Genomic DNA, 27,832 nt, shown 5'->3' with positions numbered 1-27,832 from the left:
CAAATATATTCTTATTTGTCACTCTCTCCCGCCCTGCCCCACCCTCCCTCCCAAGTCAAGGATTACCAGATAAGGTGCCTCTGCACTGTACACTGTGATGCGCATTGCATTAAATCCAAATGGATGTGATTACCATTTTGCTATGATTTTCTATTTTATATACATCTCCGGAAATATTTATAGGTCACAGGAGTGTCATTTACAGTTGATTGGGACAATTTCTAGAGCCACAAATACTCAGAGGGTCCCTTCTCATTATGTTTACTCAGATGAGAGGTAAGACATGAGCTATGGCTTTCCCACATACACACACAGGTTTGATGAGGGAGAGCTAAGATCGAAGGAGTCTCCGTACTCAGTTTCTTTTCAGTATGGGTTTTCTGATGTTCAAGAAGGTGCAAACACACCAAGGTAGGTTTCCTACTTATCATGGGTTTGTTTGAATTCTCTGTTGTTTAACACAGGTCAAGTCCTAATGGAAGGTTTTCCAACATTTACACTTGGATGTTCTCAGCCGGCGTGGGAGTTTTGGTGTCTGGCAAGGGATAGACGGTCACTGAAGAGCTGCCCGCAGATGTCACATCTGAAGTACTTCTCGTCGGCCCTATCATTGGCACTGGCGCTGGTACTGGCATGCTCGGTATAGCGCGAGCTTTCACCATAGACATTTCCTGGCTCATATATGATTACTCGGGCATGGGTTTTCAGATGCTCACCATAGGCCAAGTTAGAAGTGAAGGTTTTGGCACATTCCTGGCAGTCATAGTACGGTTCTTCAACCTGGATCTCTTGATCTTCGCCCTCCTCTTCTGGGTCTTCAATCCCTGCACCATCGGGCTCGTCAGCATCTCCCTCAGGCTCCTCAGCTCGCTCTTCTGGGTCTTCAATCCCTGCACCATCGGGCTCATCGGCATCTCCATTGGGCTGTTCAGCCATCCCATTGGGCTGCTCAGCCTCCCCATCAGGCTCGGCAGCCTCTCCGTCAGGCCCTTCGGCCTCTTCATTGGGCTCAGCAGCCTCCAAGTTGGGCTCAGCAGCTTCCACTTCTGGCTCGGCAGCCTCCACTTCCGGCTCGGCAGCCTCTACGTTGGACCCCTGAATCCGCAGCACTTCCTGTGGAACAACAAAATTGGCTTCAACCTCCTGGGCTTCTTCTTCCAGGTGAAGCTGCTGGTGTTTAACTAAGATTGTGCTATGAATAAAAGATTTCCCACAGTCCTTACATTCGTAGAAAGGCGAATCTGCGTTGGGAGGCTCAGAAACGAATGAGGTATGAACAAATGTGGCCCCGTAGTCAAAGGGCTCATCTTTCTCGTGGATCCTCATGTGATCCCTAAGGTCGGAGTGATTGAGAAAGGATTCTCCACAGGTTTTACATTCATAGTTTTTTTCTTCAGCTTGGCTTCTCTGAAACTCGGTGAGGGCTAGGCCTGGGACAACCGTATCCTCGCATATCTTGCCACGCTCTAGCTGATCCTCTCCAGTGTGAATTTTCATGTGTTCATGAAGGACAGAGCTGTGAATGAAGTCCTGCCCACACACCTGGCACCTGAGGGTTTTTGACACAGGAGGACTCTTCCTTGAGGACCGCCTCCTCTTCTGCGTGTGAAGCGTCAGGCGCCGCATGCAAGCCTCATTATACTGCCTACTGACAAAGAATGGCTCTCTCTCATGCATTTTCTGATGCTCAAAAAGGAAGTCATTACTAATAAAAGATTCCCCGCACTGTGGGCACTCATAGAGCTGGTCTCCAGTGCCATTTTTCTGAGATTCACCAAAGGAACAGGTCTGGATTACCGAAGGCCCACACACACGGATATCCATGAGATATTCCCGGCCGTGAACTTTCTGATGATCCCCGAAGTCGTTGAAGTCAGCAAAGCCCAGCCCACAGTCCTTACATTCATAGATGGTGTCATCTGACTCATCCTTCTGAGGCTCGTCAAAGCCGACGCCCTGAATGACAGAGCTTCCAAACGGTGTCCTGCCGTGGAACCTCTCCCGACCATAGACTTTCTGGTGGCGGCCAAGGGCTTCACTGGTAGCAAAGCACTTCCCACACTCCTTACATTCCATGCGCACGCACTCTTCAGCATAGCTGGTCTGGGGGTCCGTGAGGGCAAGGCTGCGGATAACGGACCTTTCGTATGTCTTCCTTCCAGAGGGTTTCTCTCGGTCGTGAATCTTCTGATGTTCACTGAGGTCGGAGCTGTGAACAAAGGACTCCCCACACTCCTGACACTTGTAGAATCTCTCTCTGGTGTGACTGTTCTGCGGTTCACCAAAAGGGAGGGAGTGGATCACAGACGTCTTGTAGTCCCTGCACTCAATGTACTTCTTTTTTGCACGGGCCTTTTGATATTCACGGACATGTGAATTAGGGGCAGAGGATTCACCCTCCTTCTTCAACTCGCTGGGTCCCTCTCTAGCAGGACTGTTTTGAGGTTCAGCACAGGACACACTGTGTATAACCGTGTATTTGTTATAGTTAGCCCCTTCAAAAGGGTTCTCTCTGGCATCAATCTTCTGCTGCCTATTAAGGTCTGAGATATAAATGGAGGATTCCCCCTTCTCATTACACTCAGCAAGTTCGTTTCCAGTGTGATGTCTCGGAGGCTCAGCAGCGACTATGCTCTGGATGACAGATCTCCCACACACCTTCCCTTCATAGGCGCTCTCTCCAGCATGGGCTCTCTGGCATTGGATCGCGTCGGCACTCTGGACGGTAGACTCGGCGATCACCTTCGGTTTACTGAGCTCCGCAGCACTGTGGCTTTTCTGGGGGTCAGTAAAGGCCAATCTGTGAATAACTGATCTCTCACACCGTCTCCCTTCATAGACACTCTCTTTAGTGGGAAATCTCTGCTGTTCCTCGGGGTTGGCACTAATGGTAAATGCTCTCTCATTCTCCTCATTGTCAGGTGGTCTTGTTATGGTGTGACTTTTCTGGGACTCGGTAAAGGGCAAGCTACGAATGACAGATTTCTCATATTCCCTGCCTTCATAGAGATTCTTTCGAGAATGGTTTTTTGGGTGCTCACTGAGATCTGAACTTTGGATAAAGGCATCCCCACCATCTTTAAATTCATAGAGCTTCTCTTTAGCAAGAGTTTTCTGACGCCTTTTAAGGGACTGGCTGGGAATAAAGGTCTCCTCACACACTTTACCCTGATTTTCAAATAGGTTTCCTCTAGCATGGATTTTCTGGTGTTCTTTCAGGGCAGAGCTATGCAGGAAGGTCTCCCCACACACCTTACATTCATACGTTTTCTCTTTACTGTAAATTTTCTGAAACTCATTACGGGCCAGGCTGGGCTTAAAGGTTTCCTCATGCTCATTATCTGTGTCATCACCGAAGTTCCCTCTACCATGGGTTTCCTGGTGGTCGACCAGGGCAGAGCTATGGAGGAAGGTCTCCTTACACACCCTACATTCATAGAATTTCTCTTTACTGTACATTTTCTGGAGCTCGCTAAGGGTTGGGCTGGGCATGAAGGCTTCCTCGTATTCCTGATCCTGACATTCCATGAGATACTCTCTCGCGTGGATTTTCCGGTGCTCAGTAAGAGTGGCGCTCTTATTGAAGGCCTCCCCACACTCCTTACACTCAAAGCGCTTCCCTCTGGCCTGGCTTTTCTGAACCTCACTAACGGCCACGCTATGGATGAAGGATTCGCCGTACTCATAGAGATTCTCCCTCGTGTGCATGATCTGGTGCTCAACAAACTCTGAAATAACACTGAAAGACCGCCCACACTCATCGCACACATAGGGCATGGCCTCAAAGTCAGCCGGCAGCAACTCGGTTGGGGATGGCGAGCTGAGGCTGCTCATGCCCACAGCTTCCCTCATCTTGCTACATTCAAAGGGCTTCTTTCTCACATAGCCTTTCTGATCATGAACTGAGCCCTTCCCATCTGTGTCCAACTGATAGCGCCTTTTTCTTTCAAGAACTCTCTTTCTGGACATGAGGCTGGAGTTAAGGTTGAAGCCTCCCCCGAGCACGCTCCCCTCACAGCCCCGCTCCTGAATTACCGATTCCCTCTTGCTGAAGGAGATGTCTTTCCAGTCATCATCGGGCATCCTGGGGAACCTCTGTGGCCAGTCGTTAGATTCCCTAGCTCTTCCCGACTTGGAGTTGCGTGAGACATCCTTGATGAACTTCTCCATGATCACCCCGTGGGAGGACTCGTCTTCACATATTCCCCGCCGATGGGTTGACTTTTTGGCTTCAGGCATGGTTTTCAGACCTGAAAGGAAATCCTAAATGTAAACACACCCTGGCCCCTATGCTTCTACAAGGTAACGGTGGGATTCAAGGGGAGCACCCTTTTGTAAAGGTTTATCACTACACCTCACTGAGGCCATCACATCCATCTGCCTGGTCCTCACCTCGACTGGTGCTTGGGTAGGCACTTCTCTTGGACCTTGATGAGTGGCCCTGTGTCAGGTGGGAGTGTCCGTCATCCTCTGCAAGCTGGACCCCTGCGCACAGGGAGAAGACAATGGTTCACGTTAGAATCAGGAGATCAAGGTTCATCATATAAATCTCTCTCTGCCCTTCTCTAAGGTACTAAGATGAGACAGCCCATATCCAATTCCTTTGTATCTAGTCCTGAACCCACTCTAATCTGAATTTTAATTAATTCTCCTGACCCCGCCTAGAAATTTGTTACCAAGACCTCCTCTGTGTCCCTAAATTCAGTGCAATTCTTCATGGTCGTCACCCTCCTTGCAGCCACTTAAAAATCTTGATGTCCTCTTTTTCACTGGTTTCCATGGTTCTGCTCCTGCCTCTTGACTGCCCTTCCTCCACCCATTCTCGAAACCTGGAGCGCCTCAGGGCTCCAAGGTGTGACCCAACACCCTCACCACAGACCTCTACCCCAAGCACCAGACCTGTGTACCACACAACCCCTACTAGGATAAGAACTTCACTTAGATATGCCTTCTAGGAGAGTCCAAACCACTGTGTCCAAATCAGAACCCATGATCCCATTCTGGATGTATCTTTAAAACTCTCCACTGTCACCGCTCTAGAAAGGATCTCAGCTCTTATAGCAATAGGCTTCTGCCTCTCCCCCCCGCCACCCTGTACTCCATCTTCCACCCAGAGCCAGAGCGATTTCTGAAAAACACAAATCTCATCATTTACTCTCATTTGAAGTCTTTCAAAGGCTTATTACTTTGAAACTCCAAATGCATTAACACAGGTTACAGCATCCTGCAGAAGCCCTGGTGGCACGATGGTTAAGTGCTCGGCTACTAACAGAAAAGTGAGCGGTTCGTATCCACCAAGCGGCTCTACAGAAAAAAGGCCTGGTGATCTGCTCCCATAAAAATCACAGCCTAGGAAACCCTACGGGGCAGTTCTACTCTGTCACATGCGGTCGCTATGAGTCGGAATCAACTTGACAGCACACAACAGCAACAACATAGCATCCTGCAGAGCTTTAGGAGAATAAGGTGACAAAGTACGCCAATGAATAGACTCCTCATGACCAAGAGAAGCAGTGGCTCACCCAGGGAGAGCAGCTTCCTGTAGTTCTCCATGTTGTCCCGAATTGGGTTCTGAGGCTTCCTGTCCTCAGTGAGATCCACTACATCTTGGTAGGATTCCGCATCCTGAAACGTCAAACACAGACCTCTCAGTGGAGTCCGTTCCCACTAAGGACCATATAGCAGGAGAACGCTGGCAACAGTGGAGCAACATGTACCAAGTTACACAGAGAGAGTGTGCTCACAGTACTCAGGGCTCTGAGGGGTCCTATTGAGTCGAACTAGGGGCCTGCTGTGTAGCTACCTTGGCGCTACACTCTGAGGAGGATCCAAAAGATGCATGACATACATTCCTTGCCCTCATGCAGCTTATAATTTGGTTGGAGAGAAAAGACTCGTGAAACAATTAGAGAACAATTACACAGTAAAGTGGGGGTACGGAGAATAAACACTAAAAGGGCTTAGTTGAGGGACAGTGCAGGGTGGGCTGGAACAGTGAGGAAAGGTTTTGTGGGGGGCCCTGAGTGGGGTGCCTTGAGTGCTGGGTAAGGTTTGGATATGTAAAGCCTGAACAGGCTCAATATCAAATATGTAGGTGCAAGCGGGGAGCAGAAAAGCACTCATTTAAGCAGACTTGTCAGGAATTGTCATTTCAACCTCCCTCCCCATCATATCCTGTGCACACTTCATCACACACCACCGCTACAGGGTGGGATATTCCGGGATGCACAACTTCCACACAGCCCAGGAGGAGCTTTAAACACTAGAGTTGCCAGAGGGCTGCTGCTGGAAGCATCACTAATTTCAGTGAGTGGTAGTCCCGGGGGGAGGAATGACACCGAGGTCTGTAGACAAATCTGGGAGGGGGGGTGCACAGTGACGTGGAGAGACCACAGGCTGTACAGCCAGAGAGAACTCCAGAGCCGGAGGAGGATGTGCCATCTATTAGCTATGCGACCTTGGGAAAAAAACCTTTTTGAGCTTCAGGATCGTCTGTGAAATGGGGTCCAAGCATCTGCCTTGCTGTGGGTGAGGCATTTCTGCAATGCAACACGTCACTTAAATATTAAGAAAAACTAAGAAATCGTAGCTGTTTCAGTATTAAGTTTACTACAGTTCTACTGCTGGGCAGAGACAGGACCATGATCCCATAAACCCTCTGCCATCAAGTCAATTCTCACTCATAGCAACTCTACAGGGCAGAGTAGAACTGCCCCATAGAGCTTCCAAGGCTGTAATCTTTATGGAAGCCGACTGCCACATCTTTCTCCCACAGAGTGGCTGGTGGGTTTGAACTGTCAACCTTTTGGTTAGCAGCCAAGCACTTAACCACTGTGCCACCCTAGGGGCATGCTAAACCAAAAAAAAAAAAAAAACCCAAACCCATTGTCATCGAATCAATTCTTACTCATAGTGACCCTACAGGACAGAGAAGAACTGCCCCATAGGGTTTCCAAGGAGCACCTGGTGGATTCAAACTGCCGACCTTTTCATTAGCAGCCTGAGCTCTTAATCACTGCGCCACCAGGGCTCCGTCAGCCACATAGGAATGTAGCAAAACAAGGTGGGGCTCCTGCAGAACAAGGCACACCTCCCACTGAGAAAGTAAGTAAGCTGGGACACCAAGGTTGAAGAGGAAAGCTTCAACTATACATCCATTAAGAAAACAAAACAAATAACAAAAACTACATAGGGCAAGGAAATGAGGCAGAGATTCAAAAATGAAGCTCTTCCTAGGTTAGGGCTGAGAATTTCTAGGACAGCAAAAATCAAGCTACAAAAGCAGGAGGCATTGCAAACTTGGTGCAGCGACCACCTCATAGCTGTACTGTTTTTGTCGCTTGTGGGGAGAGCCTCTGCCAGGTCCCTGAGAGCAGGACCGTCTTATTCCCACCTGTGCCTGGGTCTCCCTAGGTCACAGACCTCTATCACCACGAATGCAAGTAGAGATGGTGGGAGGGAGGGGAAGTGCCCAGAGGTCACAACTCAGGGTGGAGGCTAACTGAGTGACTATGGGCCACAAACTCTGGAGGACGAAGGTCAGGAGTCACCCCACCCCCCGTCCTGACAGACTCCCAGGGCAATGAGAAAGGGTAAGGCCATTTTTCATACTGTTCTCCCATCTGCCTAATCTGAGTACAAAGGATGCACATTTAATCTTGAACTGCATTGCTCCTATGAAACAAAAGTGATGCTTTCATTTAAAATTAAGTTAACCTATACAAAGTGGGTAGCTCTAAGGCAACAGTTCCCTTTGTATCTGTAATCAACAATGGTAGCTAACTGCATATAAGCTGCAGTCAAGTTAAACTTGAATGGATGTTGTCCTGAGAACAATGTTCATACAGCACAATTTTTTATAACATGGCCTATACATGTAAACAATTACAAGATTTACACATAATACTCAAGGAAAATGAATTTTGTTTTGTATACCCCCTAAATGTAATTTGTATATTCTTATTCTGCTGCTTCTACCATGCTGTTATTGTTGTTGTGGGCTGTGGAGCTGATTCCAACTCATGGTGACTCCATGTGACAGAGCAGAACTGCCCCATACAGAGTTTTCTAGGCTGTAATCTTTATGGGAGCAGATTCAGGTCCTTTCTCTTGTGGAGCCACAGGGTAGGTACAAACCACCATACTGAGTTAGAGATCAGTGGTTTCCAGGCTTTTGGCCTGTGCACATGGGACTGGGCTGTCAACTCTTCACACACTGCTCTGCTGACTGGCAGCCTTCCTGGCTCCCTACTGAAGGCCAGAAAGGTCTCAGGAGTCCTTGTGAGTCCCTGGCTGGTACACCGCCAGGCTGACTGACCCGCCCAGTGACCTAAGTGCTGATGAGTGGGAGAGAGTTTCTCTGACTACGAGGATGAACCAGAAAACAGGCAGCTGCCCTGGCCACTGGTCACCTGTGGGGAGTGGCTGGGCTCTCAGCCCAGGTGGATTCTGGTGAGTGGATGAACACTGAACTTTGGAGGAGGAAGGCATCTTCACCATGGCAGTACACGTGGTCTTTTACGAAAAAGTGGACCCCTGTCATACCTGGGAGGCGGACTCGAAGTCCATCATGGAGTCCCTGTCATTGTCGTCCTCCCTCTCCATCTCAAAGGTGGTCTTCTCCATCAGAGGGAGGGAGAGGTTGTGTTGAAGCAGTCCTAGGGTGGGAAAAGGTAGATGAAGGAAGGAGGCCACAGATCTGTGCCAGCTACTCACCCTCTGGGTCCAGTGAGTAGGCACATGCGTGTGTGTGCGCGCTCACTGATGTCAAGATTTATTCTCCTCTGCATTCTGCCCCAGTCAACAGAGCAAGCCCTGCCACATCTTGAAGTCCCAACCTGTCCTCCTATTCCCATGATGTGGAAAGCTATGTGGTGTGTGCGGGCTTGGAGCCTGGGCGCTCAGCCGCTGCCTGCCCTATTCCTCAGTTTCTCAGCCTCCTGTCTCAACTGTAAAACGGGTACAATACTTGAGGGGCCTGCCTCATAGGGCTGCTGTGAGGACTCAATGTTCTACACTGGAAAGGCGCCCTAAGTTTATGAATGTGGGTAGATATCATAGATGTCAGTCCTGATGATGACATCCATTTCCTGATCTGGAATTTAGGGGTGCTCCACTGCCTACTATGAGTTCCTCCATGTGCAGAAAGAAATGGTCTTTCTGCTGGTCCAGGTACCAACAGTACACTAACATATAATTATCTCCTTCGCAATCCTCTTCCAATCAATAAGGAAGCCTCCAGCTTGAAGCGAAGGTATCTAATACTTCTTAACACTTGCTCAAGGCCTTGGCAGGCATTTGCGGTTGGCAGCATTGCTGCAATGTGTTTATTTTTCATTCTTATACCTCCTAACCACAGCACTGTATACACTTCAATTTTTGCAGCAACACAGATTCTTTTTCAAATAAACTTACAGTTAAAAAAAAAAAAAAAAGCATGTCAGCTGAAGAAAATCCTGAGTAAAGGGTAGTACAGGTGGAAATGGGTGTATGTGACAAATACTGTGAAGGTGACACTGCTTGCTGAGTGAAGTTTAAGGAACAGGAGCCGTGGACCAAACTTTGGGAGAACGGGAATACATCCAAACCGAGCAGCAAGGAAGGATGGTCCAGGCCCTCTCCAACTGGCCACCTCCCTTTTCCTAACCCGACTCTCACCCCATTTACTCTCCCTCGTGGACGCACACACACATTAGTGCAGCATCCAGTGGAGGGTTGGAGCAGATGACTTACTGTTCCGGGATGTCCTCGTGTACGGCCAGTGGTCTCGAAATTCTGTGTCTCTGTTCCTGCCCCTCCAATCCCAGTCACCTGACAACGCCAGATGTCAGAACAGCGGTCAGCAGCGTGCTTGCACACACTGGGCCTCCCTCACATGCACGTGCCCCCCATATGGATGGGAATCATCCTGCTTCCTTCCTTGAGGACACAGATCCAGAGGTGAGGCTTCCAGATGCCCAAGCTCCTGAGCTCAGCCTCTTCCCACTGCCCTACACCGGAGCACTAAGCAGGGCTGACTTTAAAGTTCAGATGCGAATGCCCCCTCTAGACACTTCTGCTAGCTGTCCAGTTCCTGAACAGTCAAATCCAAATTCAGAAGAAGAGACTTCAGACTCTCTACGGTCTGGCTTACCCCACCCAATCTTAATGTGCACGTTACTTTCCTGCAAAGGAACAAAACCCAACAAAACAAAACACATACTCTCCCCAAAAGCAAGTCTTGGGGGTGGGGGGGTAAACTTCACCAAAGTACCTTTAATTAACAAAATACCTTTAGAGGCAAAAGGGGAGTGAACTCTGCCCCTCCCGGGGGTGGGGAAGGAGCACAGCTTGTAAGTTGCCTGCTGCAAATTTCAAATAGCTTTTAAATACTTTTTTTGCTTAAAAAAAAAAAATACTCCACTCCATAGTCAATGTCTGTTTTGATATCAAAATGCCTCACTACATCTTCCCCTCTGATCTCTGAGTTGCACAGCTCTAGGGAAGGCATGCCATCATATCGGAGGCCTCTGACACCCAAGGAAGCCTGTGCGTAACATGCCAAACTCTCAGGGGAACTAAAGGTGAAGAGACCAGGGTGGCTACTTACTGCAGAAGGAGTGCACTGAGCGGGGGGGTGGGGACTCTGCGCCGACCCGACTCATGTCATCATCACTGTGGACATCGTCGTCTGAGGGGACATCAGCCACAAGTCAATGTCGCATAGTCTCTTGCTGGTACCCTCACCAGTCTCCTGAGATTGGCCAGTTTCCATCCCCGCCCCCGCCCGACCATCCAACCTCCATAGGAAACCGGAGCCGTATGACTCTGTTATTTCTCAGCTCCACACCCAGCAATGGCTTTCCACAGCTCTTGCAACTTAGAGACTGGGCAGAGAGCATGACAACGGCCTCTCCTATCTCACCCTCAAATAAGAATACCCAACGTACCATTCTGTTTCACAAAAGGAAGGCACGCACTTGGGTCAAGTGGGTGAGCCATGTCGTGTGGAGGTTCCCCTCTGACAGAACCCCTCTCCCTGAAGCATCTACATGCCGTCTCCCACCCTAGGATGGTCCTTCTCCACCAGGGGTGACTGTGCTCTCCAAGGGACACCTGGCCATGTCTGAAGACAGGTTTGATTATCACAATTGGGTACAGGGGAGGATGCTGCTCAACACCCTACAGTGCTTAGGATGGCCCCCACCACAGAGGACTAGCCCCAAATGTGAGAAGTGTCAAGGCTGAGAAGCCAAGGAAACTGCACACCTTTCAGAGAGTCTTACCTTCTGGTTCGTACATCTCTTCGCAATTTTCCAGTAGAGTAACTAGCTTCTCACAGTTCTCTGGCTTTTTTGCCTGCACCCAAGGCTTGATTCTTTCTGGTAGGATGGTCAGGTACTGCTCTAGGACCAAGAGCTCGATAATCTCCTCCTTGGTGCGCGTCTCCGGCTGCAACCAATCGAGGCAGAGGTTTCGGAGTTGGATCAGGGTCTTCCGAGGCCCGACAAACTCTATGTAGAGGAGATTCCGAAACCTCTGATGAGAGAATTCAGAGTCAGAGGCGCCTTCTCCTATGGTGGCATCCGGCTCCTTAATCAAGGCACTGTCTAGCTCATAGAGACCTGGGGCCCGGGACTTCTGAGATTTGGTGGCAGACAAGAGTTTTGGAGGCAGCATGGCTCTAAGTAAAATTCTCACTGCAGGAACCAGACATGAGTCAACAGGAGAGGCACGGCAGCCTGTGACAGTCAGAACCCAGGGACCTGCAGATCGTAAGGAGATACACATGTGTCCCAGGCAGCAAGTGGCGTGGGGCTATTCTACAAGGGGTGCCAACAATGCCCTGGGGACAGGCCAAGGCAGGGAGAGACATGCAAAGACCCCAGTGCACAGAAACACACATGGCTAGAAAGAGGCCGCCTCAGCATAGCAGTTGTACGTGTGACCTTCGGGCATTGCACAGGCCGCCATTTAGAGGCCTGAATTCTGCTGCTATTTCCCTGTGGCTTCCAAGTTTTCTGAACAAGCATCCATTACTTGTGTAGAAATACGATAAAACCACCATCAAGTTTTTCAATGCCGTTGCACCTTCTTTTTGCCATGATCAACCCTGTCAGAGATCTAATTTGTCTCAAAGGAACAAGCTTTCTGCTTCAATAATCCTCTATACTGCTTCCTTATACCTATTTCACTAGTTTCCTTAATTATCTTTACTTTCTCTTATAATCTGTCCTTTTTTTTTCCCCCTCAAATTTCCAGACTGGTTAAAAGTTGATTTTCAATCTTTCTTCTTTTCTAACATAACCCATTAAGACTATATATTTCCCTCTACCTAAAACATTTTAGTTGCATGTAAGTTTTATTATGTAGTCTTTTCATTTTTATTTTTATTATCATTGTTCCATTCTGTTTTCTGATTTCCACTATGATTTCTTCCTTCCTGCACAAAGTATTACAAAGTTCTGTGTTTTCAACTTTCAAAAGTATTGATTTCCTTTCTAAAGTTATTTTCTTGTTACTGATTTTTAACTTAATTGTACTATGGTCAGAGAGCATATCTGTTAGTTAAAAATCCTGATAGTAGATGATTATTAAAAATAAATAAATAGCTCTTAATGGTGAGGTATAGTGTCTTCTCTACCTAGATGCCGTCTAGGACATGCTTTTAAAGCAAATTTGTATTTTTAAAGAGAACTTAAAATTTAAGTAAAGCATTAAAATGAAACTTGAGACTAAAAAAGTTCTCCTGTTAACACACTAGCCTGATTCCCTCTACCTTTTGAGAGGGCCCATCAGAAGAATAAAGATCAGAGAACCTGTATCATGAAACGGCTCTCTTCCCCTTACAGAGAAGCTTTTCAAACTTTCATGCAGTTTTTGTGTGTGTGTGTGTGTGCGCCCTTACATTTTAACATGGCAACCCAACTGGTGCAGGCAATTGTGGGCAATATGAGAAAGAAATCTAGATTCTAGTGGGTGTATTAACTTACCTTACAGTTTTTTTTACTTCTGGTTTTACTTCCAGAAAGAACAAAACCATACGCAGCAAAAATTCTCTGCTTTTGTTTTAAAAGGAAAACCAATAAGTTTAAGATTGTTGTTGTCGGGTGCTGTCAATTTCAACTCATAGCAACCCCATGTGACAGTAGAACTGCCCCATACGGTTTCCTAGGCTGTAATCTTTACGGGAACAGATCTCCAGGTCTTTCTCCCGTTGAGCCGTCGGGTGGGTTCGAACCGCCGACCTTTCAGTTAGCAGCCTAGTGCTTAACTCTTGTGCCACCAAGGCTCGTTAGTTTAAAATTAAGTTTTTTTAAACGTCTAAAAAGAAAACAAAACTGTTTCAATCATTCCAAAAGTCTCAAACTAGGCTTTGTCACTTGGACATAAATGTAGTAAAATCAATCCCCCACTTTTTCTTCTCCGTGATAGGCTTATGCGCTCTTCCCTATGCAAACTGCCCTCAGCACCCATGACCCCAAACACACCCGACCATGAAGACCTCGGTGACTTGACTTCTCTCTCTCTTCCCTGCCCTCCCTCTTTCAGAAGGACCAATTACCATAGAGAGGACACTGAGTAATGCTCTGCTGGGCAGAAACATTTCAGAGGACAAGTGTGACGTTTCTGACAAGAGACCTGGGTAGACGAAATGCCAATGAGAAGGGCAGAGTCCAAAAAACACAACCTGCGGTACAGGAGGGAAAGGCAAGACCAGGAGCCCAATCCTGCTTTGTGGCACCCAGACACGAGAGAGCTCTCCTTCCCAGAGGCAACAGGAAGTTGTTAGGTATAGAAATCACCTGTTTAAGAACAGAATCCTTTCTGGAACTTCAGACCAAGCAGCCAGCATCCACTCTGTAAGTCTTCAGGAGCAGAGTCAAAATGCAGGGACCTGCAGTAATTTTAGAGACAGACATGTGGACTGATAAACATGGAAGAAATGTAGAAAGTTCCGGGATGGAGCGGGAGAAAAGTGTGGAGCAAAACTCAAATTCAAATAAAAAGACCAGACTTAATGGAACCCCCGAAACTATGGCCCCCAGATGCTCTGTTAACCCAGAAATGAAACCATTCCCGAAGCCCACTCTTCAGACGAAGATTAGACAGGACTATATAACAAAAATAATACATGCAAGGAGTGTGCCTCTTAGTTCAATTAGATACACGAGACCAAACGGGCAGCTCCTGTCCAGAGGCAGGATGAGAAGGCAGGAAAGGACAAGAACTGGTTGAATGGACACAGGGAACCTGAGGTAGAAAAGGGGAGTGTGCTGTCACATCATGGGGACTGCAACTAATGTCACAAAACAATATATGTATAAGTTTTTGTATGATAAACTAAAAAAAAGAAAAAAGAAATGTAGAAAGAATGTCAGAGAATTAATCCCCAACATGGCCAAGGACTTGGATAGTATTAGGGGCAAGGTCTTATAAATCTTCAAGAAAACACCAGTGTCACATAAACCAAGCCAGAGATGAGAAACAGAAAGCTCTCAAGTTTTCTGTGTGAAACTAGAATATTCAAAAACCTAAAAATAGCACTGCTGCAGATAGAACTCACATATGAACACACACATAAAAATCTTCACACAGCTATTACTGAGTATTGTTCTATGGAGTTCTACCCAATTACAATAAGAAAAACAAACCAGAGGCATAAATAAATAGATGAAATTATCATTCTTTTATGTAAGATTGTCCACTCAGACACTGCAAATCAATTGGAAATACACCTTATAATAATCCAATAACGAAATAACTTAGATAACAGATTCTTATCAATGATAAGAAATGAGAAAAAATAGGGAAAAGGAGTCATCACAAAAATAAAAAGATATAAAGAAAACAGCACCCATATGAAAAAATATATATAAATTGTATCAAAATATAAAAGGCAACAATGGAGTACTGTGCTCCTTCAACAAAAATCATCTATATGAAACCAAACAATCAACAATTACTTTAGAACAAATATGGGGCAGGAAAACTAGATTAATGGAAATGGAACAACCAGCTCACGTGTTGCGAAGATGTAACCAACGTCACTGAACAATTTGTGTAGAATTGTTGAATGGGAACCTAAACCACTGTGTAAACCTTCATTGAAAATACAGTAAAATATTATTTAAAAAAAAAAAAGAAAAGGCAATAACTAGAGAGACACAGGGTGAAAAGATGCATGGATTTGGCAAATTAAAGCGCTAAATCCTCCCCCAAATTAATCCATGTATCTAATGTAGTTCCAATGATAATGTTAATGTTGGGAATTTGATGATGGTTCCAAAGTTGACCTGTGAGAATTCCACTTGAATCAATATTTTGAGAAAATTCACACATCAAAAGGCCAACATGCCACATACCCAATTCAAGAAAGATTTTAATATAGTCTCAGGGGATGATGTCTAATGGCAGAAAGAAATGATTAAAAAAAAAAAGATGGTCATGAAATGTGAGGAAACAAAACAAAGCCAAAATCCCTGTAAATTTAGGACAAAAATACTAATGCATTAAGAATCATAGTGTGGACTTGCCATATATAGTTGATTATTCAATATTCCATGAAAGGGGCATTGAAAAAACAGTAAGGAAAGTATGGATTATTTCAATAAAGAGTAATAAAAAAAAACTGAGGGAAAATCTATGCCATATCTAAAAGTGTTAAAAGCAAAATGAGAATGCAGGAAAAAAAAAAAAAAACTAAACAAAACAGAGATCATTTTCAATTAATGTTGGGGCAAGGAAGGGCCCTTCCAAAAACTCTAAAGCCAGGAGATATTATGGACTACTCTGACCTTATATACTTGTACAATATGTGAATTTGTCCCCAAAAGGCATGTATATGAAGCATAAAATACCACTAGGTGAAAACTACATATAAAAACTCCACAGGTTTAAAGAGTCTGACAGAAAATCAACAACTTTTTTCCTGAGAAAACATAAACAGCCAAACCTGACTCAAGAAGCAGATAAAAATATGAATACCAGGGAGGAAATTTAAAAAAATGAAACGTTTTAAGGAGCAACTTCCCATAGACTTTCCATGAACAGAACAGTTGGTGTGTTATGAAAACACTTCCAGAGCACAGAAAAAAGAAGACTTCCTGCTCATTAATAACACAACCACTCGAATGCCCCTAAGTAACTCATTACAAGGTAGATGGCAACCTCTGTGCCAAAAAGTCATTTATTCCTTTTCTCAAGAAATTCAGGACCAGAGCAAACAAATACAACCTTCATTTAAAATGCCCAGTTTTCAAAAAAATCAAAAATAAAATGCCCAGTTTTCTATTTGTGCCAACAAAAGAGCCCTTGGTCAACAGGAGAGTTAAAAAAGGAAAAGATTTTTAACAGGAAAACTAGGCTTTCACTACTCCTTCCCATATGACAAGGGAGGCTTAATTTGAAAGTAAAAAAGGGCCAGGGGAATGAAATAATCAGAAAGATGTAGACTATACTTACGTGTGTATGTGAAAAAATAGGTATACTCATATCCTGTTTGTGGTAATGAAAATTTTATGAAGGGCAATTTGACTACTTACCAAAACTATAAAGGCACATATCCTATGCTGTAGGTAAACACTACTCCTATGAATCTATCCCAGATATACCCACAAATGTGTAATGAAGTCTGGGTAAGAATATTCACTGAAATTTTGTTGGTAACAGACAAAATATGGTATTATTCATATAACGTATTATTATGGGTTATCTTTTAACATAATGAGGCAGCACTGAATAAAGGGATATAGGCTGATCTCTGATTTAAAAAAAAAACAAACCTGTAGCCACTAAGTCAATGCCGACTCACAGTGACCCTATAGGACAGAGCAGAACTGGCCCATAGAGTTTCCTAGGCTGTAATCTTTAGGGAAGCAGACTGCCACATCTTTCTCCCGTGGAGTGACTGGTGGGCTCGCACCACCGACCTTCCAGTTAGCAGCCGAGTGCTTAACCACTGTGCCACCAGGGCTCCTTCTAAGATAGACAGTTAAGTGCAAAACGGGGCAGAACAATGTGAAAGCATTCTCAGAAACGATAAAACACATATGTGCTTACTTACGCATAGACTATTTCTGGAAGGCTATATGAGACTATATTATAATAGTGACTGCCTCTGGAAAAGGGAATGGGGACCAGGTGAGGAAGGGCAATTTACTTTTTCACTGTATATTCTCCTTTTGTTTTTATTTAATTTTTTTACCATGATCATGTATTACCTAGTCAAAAAAATAAATCCAAAGTTAAAACAATAAACAGAACACTACTAATGGCCTTTAGAAGACGTTGCATGGCCCCAAGGAGGCAGAGGCAGCACTAGTATCTTTACACTGATGCTGGAGCCCCATCCCTCCCTTCCACCCCATCTGTGGCTTGCTTGCAAGGTAGTGTCCTAAACTGGTCATCTGTATATGGCAAGGCAGGCAATGTAGAAAACCCGAAAGAATCAACTTTAAAAGCTTTCAGAAGACCCAATACAAAAATGTATGGAAATTGAAGTTGCAAGTATCAATGTACCCCTCCAATCTCCCGTGATCACTGATACTTAAAATACAATACCACCCCCTAGCCTAGCAATTCCACCTCTGAACTCTACCTCATAGACCTACCTACTTATGTAAACAGACATAGTTCAAAAGTAAGTTCACAGAAACACTGTTCACAACTGCGAAAAGCAGTTAAAGTCAGCCAATAGTATCTGGTGGGGCAGGAAACAGCACAGACTGCATAAATCTGAATTGCTAAAGCTAACAGCACTTCTAAAATAAAATCTTTCTGTACTGTTTGGATTTACCACGTACATTCAAAAAATAATTTAGTTTAAAATAGCACTTAAATTTATTCTTAAAATAATTTAAAAATAACAAAACCAAATCCACTGCCGTCGAGTCGATTCCGATTCATAGTGACGCTATAGAACAGGGCAGAACTGCCCCATAGGGTTTCCAAGGCTATAATCTTTACAGAAGCAGATTGCCATATCTTTCTCCCAGAGTAGCTGGTGGGTTCAAACCACTGACCTTTTGGTTAGCAGCTGAGCGCTTAACCACTGCACCACCAGGACTCTTGACAAAAGTAACAAGGATGTATATTACTCAAAATGCAAGGGAAAAAATTACTATTTGTAGTACAGTGAACTGTCCATATAGATGCTCATTTGAATACTCACAAAAGTGTAAATTCCTAAAAGGAAGGAAATCGCTTAAAAAAGATGAAGTCTTAATGAAATGTATGTGATCATAAAGTTTTCAAAAAGTTTTGTAGCTTTATTGTTTCCTGATTACACACATAAGATATGTACATTTAAACATTACAAAAATTTAATGTAAAAACCATAAACCATATACACTGATCAAACCTATTGCTAGAACTAACCCTTTTAAAATCTATACATACACTAACATCTTATGTTTAACAAAATCAGATCACACCAGTTCTGCAATCTATATATGTACATATTTTTAAACTGGCTAATTTACAATGGGTACTTTTCCCTACCAGTACATATAGATCCACATCCTTCTTTCTAAAGGCCACGTGGTATTTCATTCTACGGATGTACCAGTTTATTTAAACTTGAAGGAAATAACTAATGTATAAAAAAGTTTAAAGCCTTAAATGAAAATGTTAGTGTATAAAATTGCACAGCACATGCGGTGTTCTTACTGCAAATATACCCATTTATATGTGCATAGAAAATGATGAGAATGTCCATCGAACGGAATATAATGCAGTTTTTAGAAAGCAAAGCTATAGATTGAAATGTATTTACATGGAAATTCTTCTAGGTATTGACAGAAAGAAACAACTGGAAAGCAGCATGTGTACGCAGGCTGAGAACTGGTGGTGGACTGTTACCAGAGGTCTTCAGTCGGCACACCACACCCTATCCCCACCGTCAAACATTTCTCCTTGCTTCACTGCCGTAGCCTGAAATGCTTAATGAATACATAGCCTGAAATGTTTAATGAATAGTATGATGTCACTATGTAAAAAAAAAAGATTAACTATTTAAGTACTTACATAGGTAAGTAAATGTACAAAAGTATGTACAAATTAGACTACTGTAGACCTCTAGGGAGGAGTGACAACAGTATTTTATCAGCGGTGTAATTTTCACGTTTTACTTATATTTCTGCACAGTATGAATTGTATATAAGAATGTGTTCATGTAAAGTTGTACAAAGACTATTCATAAAATGGGTGAAATCTAGTAGAAAAAATAAAACATTAAAAAAAGATTAAGAAATGTTTCCATTTCTTTCTGCATTTCTATCTAGAAGTTCACAATTAGAAAACAGTATTTAATATAAAAATATGCTGTTTTCAAGGGTCTTTCCCTTTTCCTTTCTGCACTGCTTGAGACTGCTCACGACTCCCTTCCTCCTGAAGGCCCCTCCCATGCTGTAGTCCCACGGCTTCCCTCTTAACACTCACCACCTCGACTCGCCTGCCTTTGGGGTTTCCTTTAGGCACTCTGTGGTGTCCTCCTTTCACTATCTGCACATCCCTCTCCGGTGGGTGCGTCCCTAGCTCCACGCCTAAACCCTGACTTCACTGATAGCTGTCCCATCTGTCTCTTCTGAATTTCTGCCACATGGCAAACCCATCATCACCTTTATTTCCTGCATCACCACTCCCCCAACCCCATCTTCCTCTGCTCTCCTTGTACCACAAATCCTGGAGTAACTCAAGAAGTAGCCAAGGGTAAGATTTCAAGATATGACCACAATTGGCAGTCTGGGGGCAGGGGCTGACTCTGTAGTTCAAGGGACTGAGGGAGGCCACTAATGCTGAGGGGAGGGAAGGAGAGAAGTCAAATGATTGGGACCAGTTTGAAGCCTCACTGTCCATACGGCTGGGCAAAGAGGATGGGTATTTATGGGTTTCTGGCTGTTCAAACTTTTGAAGAATGTTTGTAAACACACTGGACATCTAAGCATGAAACAGCCTTTTATGTACCGAGTAAAGTTGCATTCACAAGCTGGATGCATCCAAAACCACAGGGCAGTGGTGCTGTTGGTTGGATTATAGTGCTGCCATTTTGGTCTGTGTGATGGTTTTTCTGTCACTCTTGGAATATTTCACATTTTACTATTTTATAAAAATGAGTAGAAAACAAAAGTGTAAGTCTCAACTATTAATACCACTAAAACAAAGAATTCATCGGGCATCCTTACCAAAAGTGGGAGATCTCTGGCCTCAATCAGATCATTAGATCAAGTGTTCAACTGAGAAGAATTCAATCTAAGAACATGTATCAGAGACCAGAAATGTGCCTGGGACCGCGGGAGACAAAGAGATTCTGCAACCCTAATATATGACCTTAGGCTCCCCACATCCCATCACATCAGACACAAAAGAAAGCTCTGTGGTACCTCCTTCTCCCGACTTTTACTTACTTGGTTGCTCAGCATGGTGCACCTAGATTCAGCCCCCTAGCTCATTCCACCTACTGCATTAAGGGGGGCTGGAATCAAGAACTTTAAAGTCAGGAGGGAGAAAGTTACTGTCTTCGCTTCTCAGGGACAGTGTGGTGTGTGGTTATCTTCTCTCTTCTCCTTTGTTCCATTCTCCTGCCTCTTTCTGCAGATCGACATCCTCTACTTCAGCATACACGTGGAGTTAAGATGCTGTCCCGGCACCAGGCCTACGTCACCTCCCAGTTTAAGTACCCAACACTGGCAGACCAGTCAGTCAACGTCTCCCTTCATCCAAATCCCCAGTCTCAACATGCACACTACAGCTTAACTCTTCCTAGCGTCACGGCTCTTGAACTCTGGTGGGCCACAAAGTCACGTGGGGTGCTAATGAAAAATGCTGCTGCCTTTCTAGGTATGACAGTTCAGGTCTGTGGCTCCCTGGGAAAGTGGCATCTTAACAAGCACTCCATGAACTGTACTTTGAGAACTACTGCTCCAGGCTGAGGAGCCAGATTCGTCCAATCAACTATGGACAAGGTCCGTGTGAGATAGCACACGCTGTTGGGAGAAGAATTTTATACGGAAATGTGAGCAAGGAGGAAAGGAACACTACCTCTACTACACCATCCATGGTCCCCACCCTCTGGTCTGTTGGACAGCTCTTCTCATATTCTCCACAACACCCTGGGCTTACTGCTATTGCATAAACTCAGCATTAATCACACATGTGGCAAAAACGGCTTTATTGTTGTCCATTCCTGAGGGATTCCCCCAAGATTTAGAAACAGAGGAAATAATACCAAGAAGTGTTTTATGATCAGCCCAGAAATGGCTGAAGACAAATGTAACTACTTTAAAAAAAAACAAAGTATCTTCCAAGCCAGTATGACTTATTTGACCCTATTTTGATATAAATAATTGGTTGATCATATTTTCTTAAAGGGAGGAGAGTGTGACAAAGACAGCCAGAAAGGCATATACAGGGGAGATAGCTACTCTGTCACGTACCTAATTTGAACAGAGATGGGGGTAGGGAGAGTTGTGGATAATAGGTTTCAGTAACCCTAGCAAGAGCTCTGTAACGAGATGGCTGCACTAGGCCACCATATGGGCTGGTGTTACTAAATAGTTCATCCACATCCTCTTGTACTGACTCCATGTTCACCAAGCAGCCTTCTCGTTCTGGTCTCTTTTTCCATGTAGGTCTCCTATGTGGAGAGAATGTGCTGATCGCACATACTTTTGAGTATTTAGGTCCCTGCTACAGTGATCTCCCACAAGTTTATGAATCAAAATTGAGGGGATGGGAACATCCTATTTCATTCACACAACTTTTCAACATAAACTAAGAACCTCTGTATCGTTTATATACGTCTCCTCAGCTCCACTAATGTGGACCTACCAGTGTAACAGGAAACCACAGGCAAGATAAGGTTTCTAAGTCTCCACAGGTTTAAGCACCAGACGCTGAATACTTGCAGCATTCACTGAGGCCAAGAATATACCACCTCAGCCCAGAAGACCACTTGAGGAAACAGGTTGGCCTTTTTCCAGGTGGTAACACAATGTCAACATAGCCACCTATCTCGGTAAGCACGTTTTCTTACTCTTCATTTAATTGGAGTTCTCATTCAGCAGACATTGAGGCCAGGAATGAGGTCACTCATTGCCAAAGACCCAAAGTCTAGCCTAAGCCTGTCCCAGACCAGGCACGGTGTCAATGCTTGCTGACAGAATGGACAAGTTTTGGTTATTCTGGTTATTTTGCTCACTTCCCACATAACGTGGTTTACTGAGACTGGTCTTAATCCATCAATAAGCCACGAACAGAGTATGAGTCCCATTGAGTTCGCCTCAACACCTCTCCACTGCACTTCTCCCCAACCATCTCTCACCTAGGATTCAGGTGGTCTCCCTGCATTCACTCATTTCCACCCTCCCCTTCTCCACCCTACAACCAAAACGTTTAAAACACAAATCTGATTGGCGTGTTACTCCTGCAATCCTAATACTTCAGTGGCTTCCCGCTGTACTTCAGATCAAGCCCAAATACTTACCACAGATTAAAAGACCTTTCATAATCTACCTCCAACTTAAGTTTTCCCCACCTCAACCAAATGTCATTGTACCCCCTTTCCCTCAGTCTAGGTATCCCAGATTTTCAGCTCCTCTCTCTGCACCCCTCAGGAACATCCCTGTCCCCACTACTTAGACTACTCTTCCCACAACACACCATCCTCCAGGGCTCCGCTTTAATGTCACTAATTTCTCTGAAAGGCCTGATGTAGCCTCGCCCTGATTAAGTTAGTTGCCCAAAGTGAATGTTTTCCTTCAAAGGCATGAATGACACAATTTTTTTTTTTAATGTCTTTAATTCCCCATAGATAGTGAACTCTGTGAAAATACTTCCTTTCCCATTTGTGGCCATGTTTCCAGTGCCTGGCAGATAGCATACACTTGATCGATATTGGCAGATGAACCGATGACTCTCATGCATCTTTAATCACCCCAGTAAGAAAGAAAGAGCAGGCCCAAATGAGCAACTCAGTGTTAGGAAAAGAGGTGAGACATTGGGAAGGATGGCAAGGAGCCAAGGAAGAGAATTTCTGGCAAACACGTGACCCAGCAGAAGAGTCCATGCTTTCTCAGAGGGCATACAGGGGGCTCGTGTGGCTATACAGAACATATGTACAGTAGAGAAGTGTCAGGATGAGGAAGGAACAGTGGCAGCTTCAAGGATGGGTATGGCCTGTGAAGACGGAATTCAACTCACCTGGACCCAGGCACCTGATGTTTAGAGCAAGTCTCGCTTCCTCTTGCCAGTTGCCTCTGAGAAGGGTAGAAGCTTGAGAAGGCAGAGCTGAGGAAGGAAAAGAAAACATGAGATACTGAATTTACTTGGCAGTGACCAGATTCCTCAGGCTGGAAATGATCCTGCAGCAGTTGCGTCTTTATCTCCTGCAACAGCAAAGATGAAATGAGATCAAAAGTGCAGCTTCCCCCTTCAGGACGGAAGGGTCACGGGCAGCGCTCCCTGGGATGCATGCTGCACCCTGGGCTGTAATCGCAGCCTTTTCCCAATGAGGTTATGTCAGTGGTGCACAAGTCAATCTCCAGGTGTTGTGGAACTTTCTCTGCCAAGCAGTAAAGCAAAATAGTAAAGAACCCGGGCTTTGGGTTAAGAAATCAATTCAAGAATCTAACTTAACACTTAGTAGCTACGCGGAACTGATCATCTCTCAAAAGGCAAAAGGCCACACATTGCTGGTAAAAATTGAAGGAAAAATGACTAAGAAGGTACTATCATTTACGTGCTATGTATGGTTCTTACACCTCACTATCTCTATTAATGCTCACCACAACACTACTGTATTACTTTTATAGTCCTCATTTTACAGAGAAGAAACAGAGGCTAAAAACTCAACCTCAGAGCTCCGGACAAAATATTACAGATTACATTTTAAAAAACAGAAAATCCAGTGATGTTTTCTATGCAGATCATGTATAGTAATTAATGGTACAGGTACCCGTTAGAAAATGAGTTGAAATTCCAGTTCTGCCATTTAGTAGCCAAAGATATAGGACCAAAAGTTTAAGCATGCTGTAAATTTAAGTAATATGAAGAGACTAGCCTACATTAAGTTCTTAATGCTATTATCATTGTCATTAGATAATGATATCATTATTTATACATGTGTAGTTCTTTGGGGTTTATAAACCTGCTCCTGTAGATTAAAACTCTACATTACAAATCCCACTGTACCTCAGAGCATGTGTTCAATCAGAGGCCCCTGGGGGAGGCAGCTACATGATTACGGCTCTGGTTTATGTTCTATGTGTCAGTAAAGAGAAAGAGCAGGAGTCATGGACCAGGACACCAGGTTAAAAACTGGAACTTTCCGGCACGCAGACCCTGGGTGCAACCCTAGGCTTGGCCATGCTACTTCACAGCAATGTGACCTGAGTAATTTATTTAAACTGAGACTCAAAAAGTGATACCTGACACTGGTTTTGAATTCTTAGAGGTTTCTAAACTTTATTCAATTTGATGGCATTATGAATATGAGCAGTTCGTTTTCACTTTTTAACCGTATCCTGCGATTACTTCTTGGAGGTGAGTGTATTTCAGTAAAATTCAAAGAGCGTATTTACTAAAAATGAATTCAACATTTACTGATGCTTAATAAGTGTCAATTATTATTGCTAATAGTATCAGTCACTGGCAAACGTATACTTGTGTTTCCCCCATCACGTAAATGAGAAGGGGCAATCCTGTGTGTGACTTTTCCTACTTCAAAAGCTCACGTTTCATCTTCAGTACACAAACTCGGTGAAAGCGGGTTCAACGTTAAAAACCAATGTAGCCCTCTAAGCCTCAACAAGAAAACTCTGCGCATGCGCAGTCCTCCAGAACGCAGGCCAGCCCCAGAGTTACAGCACCCGGAATTCTGCACTCGTGCACTGGCTCCCGCCCTGCCTCCTGGCAATCCTGAATTTGGGAAGGCCCACATCAAGCCACACCCCCTACCCAGCACACTTCTCGCCTTTATCACTTTCCCCGCCACGCTGCCTCAGAACCATCAACAGTTTTTGAATTCTCTTCTCTACATTTTCCTTTGCTTTCCCACCCTCCTCAGAGCTTCCGTATTACTCAAGCCCTGAATCTTATTATGCCCAAAGTTCCCCTCTTCTGTCTTCTCATTTAAAATCCTGCCCTTTCCCAAGTCTATCAAGACTCTTAAACGTTGAACCTCACCTTTTTCTTCCTAATGAACCTGAGTACTCATAGTTGGGCCTAATCCCCGTATCTCCTGTGGGTTGGCTCTGAAACGGGGAGAAGCCACGGAGCCCTTCGGAGCAAACAGCGCCCAGCAGCCGCCAAGATGGCGCTGCTGCGACAGACCCCGACCAACTCCACCCGCATACGGCGTCCTGTCGCTCCCTCAAAAACAGAGACTCGGGGCAGCCAGATCCAACTTCAAAGTGCACTCAACAGCACCTAGTCATCACCCCAAGCCAGAAGGCAGCCCTGTCCTCCTGCAGCCCCTAGAAGCGGCCCGGGATGCAGAGGCTTGGTGGCCCTATTGCTGGACAGGAAGATGGACACTGTATCCACCTTAACTGCAAGCACTCAAGATGGCGTCCACGCAGCAAACCAGCGAAGATGACGCGGAGTAGCGAGGGCTCGGCTGCAGGGACACAACAGCCCTGCGGCCGCCCCCCACAGCCTGCTGTCACTCAAGATGGCACCTGTGCAACAAACCTCAGCACCCTTCTCTCAGCCAGCAAAGATGGGACAGGTCTCTGCAGCCCCCGAAAGTCTCTCAGGACGCGACAACCCCTCGGCCACCCCCTGCGCCCTGCTGGCATTCAGAATGGTGCCTGCGTAGTAAGCCTCAGATGCCGCCCCTCAGGCCCTGACAGCGCAACCCCTGTCAGTCACTCAGGGCCCGCCCCTTGCAGCTATACTGTCATTCTGGATGGCGCCTGCGTAGTAAACCTCGGCTACCGCCCCCTCGGAGAGAAGCTCCCATCAGTCACTCAGGGTCCTCCCCCTGCAGCTCTGCTGTGATTTTGATGGCGCCTGTGCAGTAAACCTCGGCTGCCACCTCTCGGCCAGCAAAGATAGCGCCAGAGTGGGCAAGGCTCTGCAACCATGTCAGTCACTGAGGACGTGACAGCCCCCTTGGCCCACCCCTGCAGCCTTGCTATCACTCAGATAGCGCCTGCGCGGTAAGCCTCGGCTGCCACCTCTTGGCCAGCAAAAATAGCGCCAGAGTGGGCAGGGCTTGGCCCCGCGTTAGTCTCTCAGGACACAATAGCCCCACCCTTGGACCCAACCCCTATGGCCCCACTGTCACTCAAACTGGTACCTGCGCAATAAGCCTTGGGTGCCCCCACCGTGGCCAGCAAAGGCGGGGCGAGGGTGGCCAGGGGTCTGCAGTCCCCAGTATCTCTAAGGACAACTCTTTGGCCGTGTCCCTTCGGCCCGCTGACAAGGCCCCTGTGCAACACAACTCGGCTATCCCCCCTCAACAAAATGAAACCAAACATCAGAGGGTGAAAAAAGCCTCGGCAGGCAAAGACCGCCGACAAGGGGAGGGGGTGGTCTTCTGCAGCCCTCAGACTTAGCCAGGCACACCGACAACCTGTAGCCCTGTCCTCCAAACGGCTCCGCGGCATTAGCAGCTACAGCACATTCTGAACCACGGCAAACTTTAGGCGCTCCAGCCAACAGTGCCGCAGTCACTAGCCGTCGCCCAATCTCAGAAGTCAAAGCTTGGACCCCACACCAGTCAAGGTGGCACTGTCAAATGCTACCACCAGCCCCGTCGACCAGCAAAGATGGTGCGAGGCAAGCAGAACCCTGGAGCCTATCACTGCAAACACAGGACCACCGCAGTCACCGCGGCTTCGGCCCCGCCCATCACTGCAGCCAGCCAGTCAACACTGCGCTTGCGTGGTCAGACTTCAGCAGCCCCATCAAAGATGGCGCCTAGGCAGGCGGGGCTCTACACTCCTGTCAAGGTACAGAGCAGAGACACCCCGCAGTCAAGAAGTCCCTCAGCCCCACCCGACCACAGCCAGCCAGTCAGCACAGTGTCTGCACAACAAACGTCATTTGCATTCAGTAAAGATGGCGCTGGAATGGGCAGTTCTCTACTGCCCAACTCCGCCCCGAGTAGCCCCGCCCCCTTGCGGCCCTCCACTACTCTTGCCAACACTGCGGCAAAACAAGTCCCGCCCCCTGAGACTGGCAGGGAGCGCAGGGGCGAGCCCAAGAGGACCCAGCCAATCAGTGACCAAGTGGGAGGGGGCAGCTCTCTGCAGCCCCCCACATCCAGGCGAGCGGGCGAGGGGCGCCACGAAAGCCACGGCCCCGCCACTTATCTGGCGACTGCCTTGTGCAGACTCACCAGTAATATGAATCCTTGGCCCTCTAACTCGGGATTGGCGCAGCAACTGCCCCCTACCCCGACAAGATGGTGCGGGGAGCCCCGCAGGTCCCCTGCCACCTCAACAGTGGGCCCCTCCCCCGCGGACCCCGGCCACGCAATATGGCGCAGCTGCGGCAAACCGCGGCAGCCCCCGCCCACTGACCCAGGCCAGCAAGCCTGGGGCTGCAGCACTCCCGAGCACCCTCGAGGACCCTACAAAAGCGATGTAGGCCACCTTGACCACCGTGCTGTCCACACCCACTCAGCCATCAGCAATGGTTTGGCCGTGGCCGACGCTCCCCCCACTCCTGTCCAGACTCCGCCCAGCCTTACCCCCGGCTGAGGAGGGACCTAGGACGGTAGCGTTAAGAGGCGCCGCAGGACAGTGGTCTTCGGGCCCACGACGCCATGGCCTAAGCACCCCCCTTGACGCCACGGGAACGGTGGCCGGGAGGACTCACCTCACCGCACGCACGCCGTCCCGTTGGC

At 46.3% G+C, this 27,832-nt stretch overlaps 1 protein-coding gene across 3 annotated transcripts; it reads right to left on the bottom strand.

Moving 5' to 3' along the window:
• Positions 1 to 41: 41 nt before the first annotated feature.
• On the bottom strand, positions 42 to 27,832 carry PEG3 (paternally expressed 3). 3 transcript variants are annotated; one of them, XM_023741276.1, is made up of 10 exons: positions 27,805 to 27,832; positions 23,179 to 23,265; positions 13,785 to 13,876; positions 11,265 to 11,744; positions 10,589 to 10,669; positions 9,733 to 9,810; positions 8,545 to 8,657; positions 5,523 to 5,625; positions 4,393 to 4,485; positions 511 to 4,250 (listed from the first exon to the last, which is right to left on the bottom strand). In XM_023741276.1, exons 4-10 carry the CDS (start codon positions 11,656 to 11,658, stop codon positions 511 to 513), a joined length of 4,602 nt encoding a protein of 1,533 aa, XP_023597044.1. In that variant the 5' UTR covers positions 11,659 to 11,744; positions 13,785 to 13,876; positions 23,179 to 23,265; positions 27,805 to 27,832. The 3 variants fall into 3 exon arrangements, with proteins under 3 accessions (XP_023597043.1, XP_023597044.1, XP_023597045.1); XM_023741277.1 differs by lacking the exon at positions 27,805 to 27,832 and having other exon boundaries at positions 11,265 to 11,430; positions 23,179 to 25,688; XM_023741275.1 differs by lacking the exons at positions 13,785 to 13,876; positions 23,179 to 23,265; positions 27,805 to 27,832 and having other exon boundaries at positions 42 to 4,250; positions 11,265 to 11,840.

This window comes from Trichechus manatus, unplaced genomic scaffold (genome assembly GCF_000243295.1).
Source record: "Trichechus manatus latirostris isolate Lorelei unplaced genomic scaffold, TriManLat1.0 scaffold00176, whole genome shotgun sequence".
NCBI classification, from domain to species: domain Eukaryota; kingdom Metazoa; phylum Chordata; class Mammalia; order Sirenia; family Trichechidae; genus Trichechus; species Trichechus manatus.
Note: the sequence above shows the minus strand (reverse complement) of the source record. Positions and strands in the feature narration are given on the sequence as shown.

What these genes read in the sequence shown, in the direction of transcription:
- PEG3 (XM_023741275.1), bottom strand. Translation starts at nt 11,769, where the DNA reads ATGTGTATCTCCTTACGATCTGCAGGTCCCTGGGTTCTGACTGTCACA. An exon ending in CACGAGGACATCCCGGAACA is followed by an intron (nt 8,658 to 9,732) that starts GTAAGTCATCTG and finishes TTCCCACCCTAG; the next exon opens with GACTGCTTCAACACAACCTC. An exon ending in CTACCCAAGCACCAGTCGAG is followed by an intron (nt 4,251 to 4,392) that starts GTGAGGACCAGG and finishes ATTTCCTTTCAG; the next exon opens with GTCTGAAAACCATGCCTGAA.